The 9258-nt window shown below is 43.1% G+C and overlaps 1 protein-coding gene across 1 annotated transcript in view; it reads left to right on the forward strand.

Annotated features, from left to right (window-relative positions):
- Positions 1-7103, forward strand: part of LOC111965597 (proton-coupled amino acid transporter 1) — a 28981-nt gene extending 21878 nt beyond the window's left edge. The window contains 3 exon segments of the mRNA XM_070444311.1: positions 5541-5759; positions 6658-6756; positions 6917-7103. Coding sequence (XP_070300412.1) covers positions 5541-5759; positions 6658-6756; positions 6917-7087 — 489 coding nt within the window. The 3' untranslated portion in view covers positions 7088-7103.
- The last annotated feature ends 2155 nt before the right edge of the window (positions 7104-9258 follow it).

A 9258-nucleotide genomic window follows, 5' to 3' on the forward strand; every position in this document is an offset into this window, starting at 1 on the left:
AAGTTAGGGTTAGAAGGGGAACATCAGTACAGGGCTGTTAGGCCTACCTCTGGCTGTCAGGAACGCAGGCCTTGTGGTAAGGGTTAGGTTAGAAGGGAAACATCGGTACAGGGCTGTTAGGACTACCTCTGGCTGTCAGGAACGCGGCCTTGTGGTAAGGTTAGGGTTAGAAGGGAAACATCGGTACAGGCTGTTAGGACTACCTCTGGCTGTCAGGAACGCAGGCCTTGTGGTAAGGGTTAGGTTAGAAGGGGAACATCGGTACAGGCTGTTAGGACTACCTCTGGCTGTCAGGAACGCAGCCTTGTGTAAGGGTTAGGTTAGAAGGGAAACATCGGTACAGGGCTGCTAGGCCTACCTCTGGCTGTCAGGAACGCAGGCCTTTTATTAAGCAAACAGTTAGCAATTAAGTAATAAATTATTCCTGAATAACCAAATACTCAGGCTTAGTCTTTCTACCAGACTCGGGCTTAGAACAGTCACCCTGCCCGTTCTACCAGACTCCGGCTTAGAACAGTCACCCTGCCTGCCTCCTTAGTAGATGTCCATGGCTAATACATTTATTCTGCCAGTGCAGTGTGAGGAATGAAACAATCCCAATGGTTCGACACCTAATACACAATCCCAATGGTTCGACACCTGATGACACGATCCCAACGGGACAACACCTAATGACACGACCCAACGGGACACACCTCGATGACACAATCCCAACGGACGACACCTGATGACAAATCCCAACGACAACACCTGATGACACATCCCAACGGACACACACTAATGACACTTTCTTCTCTCTTCCTTTCCAGTTAGACCTCTGAGTCTGTTTGCCATGGGGATAATAGCAGTCCACTGTATGAACCTGCTTGTAATGTTTCCCACCACCTCAGTGTAAAGTAAGTGAGCCTTTCTGCAGGCTGCAGCGCTCCCCAGTTTGTCTGCAGCGCTCCCCAGTTGTTCATAAACAGTTCCTATTGTTGTGGATACTGTTGTGCAACTAGTTTGTGATCAAGCAACGAAGAGAAGTACAGTACTTTCACATTGTGCACCTTCCTTTTTTGAGTTTGACGTCTATGAGGAAATCTCTCACGTTGTCCTGGAAACTGGACTGGTGAAATGTGTTCAGTTCATAGATTAGCCAAAGTCAAAGTCACCGCGATGCCATCAAGACCTAGTATTGGATAAAGCAGGATGTTTTAATGAAACAAACCAAGCCAGTCACAGTCCACTGTGTTCTAGTAACACCTTATGGGTGTGTTCAGACTGTAAGGTATGTTGTTGATCTGGTGGTTATTCCTTTGTAGGAGAAGTGAAAACCATTGTATTTTAATACAAGCGAACCAAACCTAATGAGCACGATGTGAATGCACCCTACATTTCATCTCTGTAGGATAGTCTACATCCATCGTTCACAACCCTGTTCTCTGTTAGACGATTAAACATATTATTAACCTTTGTCCTGTACCGCTGTCAGATTCTCACACTAGTGAACAGGTACCAGGCCCCAGCTGAAGTAATACTGTCACGTTTAGTGAACATCGGGGTCACACCGTGTGTGGTCTTTTTTTTTGTTTGTTGACAGAGTGGTCGTTGAATTCTGGGGCCATTATTCAGTTTAGCCTTTTAGACCATAATGATTAAGTTTACATGGACAGGGATAACCTGATCCTAGATCAGATTCCATGGACAGGTAGACTGATCCTAGATCAATTCCATGGACAGGGTAGACCTGATCCTAGATCAGATTCCATGGACAGGGTAGACCTATCCTAGATCAGATTCCATGGACAGGGTAGACCTGATCGTAGATCAGATTCCATGGACAGGGTAGACCTGATCCTAGATCAGATTCCATGGACAGGGTAGACCTGATCCTAGATCAGATTCCATGGACAGGGTAGACCTGATCCTAGACCAGCACTCTTACCCGGAGTGATTGTCCCTCTGTTCTAGGTTGAACAAGCCCTTTCTGGACTATGGTGATGCTGTGCAGTATGTGTATGGAGAATGTCTCGTCGGATGAGTACTCAATATGGGGGAGGTAAATATAGAACGTGTCTACAGTAGCATGTTCTACAGGAAGGTGATGAATCATGAAATGTTCTTTAATAACAAGTCACTTTATTCTTATATTAATGACGTGATTTGACCTTATTCAATAAGAGTTCTCAACTCCTCAGTGTTTGGTTTCATATCTTGTGTTTTCAGTCCCCTCTAATGCGTAAACAGAGGTTGATTGTTCCTTGTCCCTCTTTCCTTCAGGCGGATAGTTAACGTGTTTCTGATCACCACCCAGCGGGTTTCTGCTGTGTCTACTTCGTCTTCCTCATGACAACATCAAACAGGTATTGGACATGTCATCATGTTGACTAGTACTGTCTACTTCGTCTTCCGTGACAACGTCAAACAAGGTAGGACATGTCATCATGTTGACTAGTCTGTCTACTTTGTCTTCCTCAGTGACAACGTCAAACAGGTAGGACATGTATCATGTTGACTAGTACTGTCTACTTCGTCTTCCTCAGTGACAACGTCAAACAGTAGGGGACATGTCATCATGTTGACTAGTACTGTCTACTTCCGTTTCCTCAGTGACAACGTCAAACAGGTAGGGGACATGTCATCATGTTGACTAGTACTGTCTACTTCGTCTTCCTCAGTGACAACGTCAAACAGGTAAGGACATTCATATGTTGACTAGTACTGCTTACCGTCTTCCTCAGTGACAACGTCAAACAGTAGGGGACATGCTTCATGTTCATATTTGACTAGTACTGTTTCTCACCACAAGGTAGTGTACTTCTTCCTGAGCTCCAGCAGTTTAGATGTTATCATCACTGGATGGACAAGATACCAGCAGTTTAGATGTTATCATCACTGGAGTGGACAAGATACAGCAGTTAGATGTTATCATCACTGGAGTGGACAAATACCAGCAGTTTAGATGTTATCATCACTGGATGGACAAGATCCAGCAGTTTAGATGTTATCATCACTGGAGTGGACAAATACCAGCAGTTTAGATGTTATCATCACTGATGGAACAGATTCCAGCAGTTAGATGTTATCATCACTGGAGTGGACAATATCCAGCAGTTTAGATAGTTATCATCACTGGAGTTGGACAGATTCCAGCAGTTTAGATGTTATCATCACTGGAGTGGACAGATTCCAGCAGTTTAGATGTTATCATCACTGGAGTGGACAAGATTCCAGCAGTTTAGATGTTATCATCACTGGAGTGGACAAGATTCCAGCAGTAGATGTTATCATACTGGAGTGGACAAGATACACAGTTAATGTTATCATCACTGGAGTGGACAAGATACAGCAGTTACAGATTTAATCATCTACTGGAGTGGACAAGATACCAGCAGTTTAGATGTATCATCACTGGATGGACAAGATACCAGCAGTTTAGATGTTTATCATCACTGGATGTGACAAGATACAGCAGTTTAGATGTTATCATCACTGGAGTGACAAGACAGCAGTTTAGATGTTATCATCACTGGAGTGGACAAGATACCAGCAGTTTAGATGTTATCATCACTGGAGTGGACAAGATACAGCAGTTTAGATGTTATCATCACTGGGTGGACAAGATAACAATGAGCAGTTTAGTTTATCATCACTGGAGTGGACAACAGCAGTTAGATGTTATCATCACTGGATTGACCAGATCAGCAGTTTAGATGTTATCATCACTGGAGTGGACAAGATTCAGCAGTTTAGATGTTATCATCACTGGAGTGGACAAATCACGCAGTTTAGATGTTATCATCACTGGAGTGGACAAGATTCCAGCAGTTTAGATGTTTATCACTGGTGGACAAGATCAGCAGTTTAGAGTTATCATCACTGGAGTGGACAAGTAACAGCAGTTTAAGTATCATCATGGAGTGAAGTACCAGCAGTTTATGTTTATCATATGGAGTGGACAAGATACCAGCAGTTTAGATGTTTATCATCACTGGATGGACAATACAGCAGTTTAGATGTTATCATCACTGGAGTGGACAGATACCAGCAGTTTAGATGTTATCATCACTGGAGTGGACAAGATACCAGCAGTTATGTTTATCATCACTGGAGTGGACAAAGATACCAGCAGTTTAGATGTTATCATCAACTGGATGTGGACAAGATACCAGCAGTTTAGATGTTTCATCACTGGAGCTGGACAAGATAACCAGCAGTTTAGATGTTATCATCACTGGAGTGGACAAGATACCAGCAGTTAGATGTTATCATCACTGGATGGACAAGATTACCAGCAGTTTAGATGTTATCATCACATGGATGGACAAGATTACCAGCAGTTTATGTTATCATCAGGAGTGGACAAGATACCAGCAGTTTAGATGTTATCATCACTGGAGTGGACAATAACAGACAGTTTAGAATGTTATCATCACTGGAGTGGACAAGATCCAGCAGTTTAGATGTTATCATCACTGGAGTGGAACAAGATTCCAGCAGCAGTTTAGATTTATCATCACTTGAGGAAAGATACCAGCAGTTGTGTATCATCACTGGAGTGACAAGATTCAGCAGTTTAGATGTTTCATCACTGAGTGGACAAGATACCAGCAGTTTAGATGTTATCATCACTGGAGTGGACATGATTCCAGCAGTTTAGATGTTATCATCACTGGAGTGGACAAGATAACAGCAGTTTAGATGTTATCATCACTGGAGTGGACAAGAAACAGCAGTTTAGATTTATCATCACTGGAGTGGACAAGCATACCAGCAGTTTAGATGTATCATCACTGGATGGACAAGATTCCGCAGTTTAGATTATACTCAGCACGATGGAACAATACTAAACTGCTGGAATCTTGTCCACTCCAGATGATAACATCAAACTCTTAATCTTGTCTCCACTCAGTGATGATAACCTAACTGCTGAATCTTGTCCACTCAGTATATAACATCTAAACTGCTGAATCTTGTTCCCTCCAGTATTATGATTAAATCTAAACTTGCTGAATCTGTGTCCACGCCTGAAATACATCTAAACTGCTAGAATCTTGTCACTCCAGTATGAACAACACTCATAAACTGCTGGAATATTGTCCAATCCAGTGATGTGATAAATCTAAACTGCTGATCTTGTCCACTCCAGTGATGATAACATCTAAACTGCTGGAATCTTGTCCACTCCAGTGATGATAACGTCTGAACTGCTGGAATCTTGTTATCATCACTGGAGTGGACAAAATAACAGCAGTACCAGCAGTGTTGATGTTATTATCACTGTGTGGAGATGACACGATACCAGCAGTTTGGATGTTATTATCACTCCTATATAGGTACCAGCAGTGTGGATGTTATCATCACTGCCTGGAGTGATCTTCTCGTGCTGTTACTCAGCTATACTGTTCGGTCGTCTGTTCGGTTCTATCATCACAGTTGCTTGAACTTTGCTGGGAAGGGAAATGTGAAGAACATACTAGATACAGTACAATTTAAGTTGCCACGATAGTGTGAAAAGGATACCCTAACTTCATTGTTCTGTGGCATTCTTCCTTAAGGTGGTGGAAGCTTCTAACGGGACAACCATGAACTGCRACAACAACCAGACGGCTGTGACCGTCCCCAGCTTTGACTCCCGTCTCTACATGTTGTGTTTCCTGCCAGCTGTTATACTCCTGGTGTTCACCCGCAACRTGAAGTACCTGGCKCCCCTCTCTCTGGCAGCCAACCTGGCCATGTGTGCTAGTCTGGTCCTCATCTACTTCTTCTGCTTCACGGTACGTACTGCATCTTCTGCTTCATGGTAGGTACTGCAGGACTGGCTTCTGCTTCATGGTAGGGACTGCAGGACTGGCTTCTGCTTCATGGTAGGTACTGCAGGACTGGCTTCTGCTTCACGGTAGGTACTGCAGGACTGGCTTCTGGCGGAGGGACTGACATGATGCTTAAGTATTCTGAAGTGTTACATTTCTAACTCAGAGTATTTCTTCATCAACATCTTTATGCTTTCGTTAATAAAATAATGATAATAATAATCTTTCAAAATGCGGATGTTTATTTAGTTATGGATCCATAACGAATTACTATGGGAATAAATATCACTAAATGATCCAATATTTCTGTAAAAGTTGTCTAATGAAGGCAAACAAATTGTTGTTTACTGGAAAATACTCTTTCAAACACACATGGTCACGTCAATGAGGGATACAAAGTATATTGAAAGCAGGTGCTTCCACACGGGTGTGGTTCTGGCTGAAAGACACAATGTTGCAGTTTTATAGCTAATTTCTAATAATAAAAAATAATATAAAAAAACATTGATAGCTTATGACATGTTCACATACTATCACGACAGCCCCCCCCCCCAAAAAAAAACTACAGCAGTAGGGGGCCCTCTGCCGTGGGGCTGTGTGCTTTGCCAGGGTTTCCACCGCATCAACAAAACACCAAATGATGGAATTTTGCGTGAAATAATGGTGTCACATCCATCCAGAGTTCTAGACACTTGTAGAATCTACGCCAAGGCGCATTGAAGTTGTTCTGGCGGCTCGTGTTGGACGAGAGCCCTATTATGTGAACTGCTATGGATTTTTATTTGATTGCCTGACTGTTTGGAACCTTTTTTCTGTGATTAAAAAAAAATTATATTTATTTATTTATTTTTCTCTCTTCCAGAACATCCCAAATCATATCAGCCTGCCGATGGTGGGTCATGCCAAAGACTACCCTCTCTTCTTTGGAACGGCCATCTTTGCTTTCGAGGGGATAGGAGTGGTAACGTATTACTGTTTATGTTGAACATATGCCGCATAAATATTATTACTGTGTAATTACATGTTATTACAACATTACTACAGTTAGTACTGTGTAGTTTCATTTGTATAATGGCAACTTAAGGTGAAGTGTTACCTAACGTTGTTCCTCCATGTCCCAGGTCCTGCCCCTGGAGAACAAGATGCAGAAGCCTCAGAGTTTCAATATGGTTCTATATCTGGGAATGGGCATCGTCACCTTCCTCTATATCAGCTTGGGGACCATAGGGTACATCACCTTTGGAGAGGCCATAGGGGGAAGTGTCACCCTTAACTTACCCAACTGCTGGTGAGTTCTTCTTACAATGTCCTGAAGAGATGGTGTTGTATAGAATCACGTAGGTACTGACGAGATGGTGCTGTATAGAACCACATAGGTACTGACGAGATGGTGCTGTATAGAACCACATAGATGGTGCTGTATGCAATCACAAATGTACTGAAGAGATGGTGCTGTATAGAATCACATTGATGGTGCTGTATAGAATCACATTGATGGTGCTGTATAGAATCACATACAGTGGGGAGAACAAGTATTTGAGACACTGCCGATTTTGCAGGTTTTCCTACTTACAAAGCATGTAGAGGTCTGTAATTTTTATCATAGGTACACTTCAACTGTGAGAGACGGAATCTACAACAAAAATCCAGAAAATCACATTGTATGATTTTTAAGTAATTAATTTGCATTTTATTGCATAACATAAGTATTTGATACATCAGAAGATCAGAACTTAATATTTGGTACAGAAACCTTTGTTTGCAATTAAAGAGATCATACGTTTTCTGTAGTTCTTGACCAGGTTTGCACACACTGCAGCAGGGATTTTTGGCCCACTGCCTCCATACAGACCTTCTCAGATCCTTCAGGTTTCGGGGCTGGCGCTGGGCAATACGGACTTTCACGCTCCTCCACAGATTTTTCTATTGGGTTCAGGTTTGGAGACTGGCCTGGGCCACTCCAGGACCTTGACATGCTTTCTCAGCGGCGCACTCTTTAGTTGCCCTGGCTGTGTGTTTCGGGTCGTTGTCATGCTGGAAGACCCAGCCACGACATCTTTCAATGCTCTTACTGAGGGAAGGAGGTTGTTGGCCAAGAATCTCGCGATACATGGCCCATCCATCCTCCCTCCAATACGGTGCAGTCGTCCTGTCCCCTTTGCAGAACAGCGTCCCAAAGAAATGATGTTTCCACCTCCATGCTTCACGGTTGGGATGGTGTTCTTGGGGTTGTACTCATCCTTCTTCCTCCAAACACGGCGAGTGGAGTTTTAGACCAAAAAGCCTCTATTTTTGTCTCATCAGACCACATGACCTTCTCCCATTCCTCCTCTGGATCATCCAGATGGTCATTGGCAAACTCGACGGGCCTGGAACATGCGCTGTGGCTTGAAGCAGGGGACCTTGCGGTGCTGCAAGGATTTTTAATCATACGGCGTAGTGTGGTTACTAATGTGTTTCTTTGAGACTGTGCTCCAGCTTTCTTTCAGGTCATTGACCAAGGTCCTGCCGTGTAGTTCTGGGCTGATCCCTCACCTCCCCCTCCATGATCATTGATGCCCCACGAGGTGAGGATTCTTGCATGGTCCCAGACCGAGCGAGGGTGATTGACCGCGTCATCTTCACCTTTCTTCATGTTTCTAATAATTTCACGCACAGTTGTTGCCTTCTCACCAAGCTGCTTGCTAATTGTCTGTAGCCCATCGCCACAGCCTTTGCAGTGTCTACACATTTATCCCTGATGTCCTTACACAGCTTCTGGTTCTTGGCCATTGTGGAGAGGTTGGAGTCTGTTTGTATGTGAGTGTCGTGGAAGGTGTCTTTTCATCAGGTCAAGAGTTTCAAACGGGTGCAGTTATACAGGTAATGAGTGGTAGAACCAGGAGGGCTTCCTAAGAAACAACTAACAGGTTGCGCAGCAGCTGGAATTCTTAACTTGGTTGGTAGGTTATCAAATACTTATGTCAATGCAATAAATGCTAATTAATTACTTAACTCATACAATGTGAATTTTCTGGATTTTTTGTTTTAGATTCCGTCTCTCACGTTGAAGTGTATCCTATGATAAAAATTACAGACCTCTACATGCTTTGTAAGAGTACGGAAGACCTGCAAAATCGGCAGTGTCTCAAATAACTTGTTCTCCTCACTGTAGGTACTGAAGAGTGGTGCTGTATCAGAATGTCGTGGATGCAATTCAGATTTAAGCTAAGTAAACATAGATAGATAAGATGTTATTTTCATCATATGCTTGTGGATACTTGTCATTAGGAATCTTCTCGAGCTAGGGATTGGTAATTGGTGGCAGAGAGGCGAGAGGTCAAGGCTTGTCTTCATATGTCAAGTGTATCTGTTAAACCATGTGGTGCTAAGTAGAATATTAGAAGCGGGAGGAGACAAGAGTGGAACGTTGTTTTCTTATGGGAACGTTGTTTTGTTAAGTATTCCTAACATGTGACGCATC

This window comes from Salvelinus sp. IW2-2015, linkage group LG6.2 (assembly GCF_002910315.2).
Source record: "Salvelinus sp. IW2-2015 linkage group LG6.2, ASM291031v2, whole genome shotgun sequence".
NCBI classification, from domain to species: Eukaryota; Metazoa; Chordata; class Actinopteri; order Salmoniformes; family Salmonidae; genus Salvelinus; species Salvelinus sp. IW2-2015.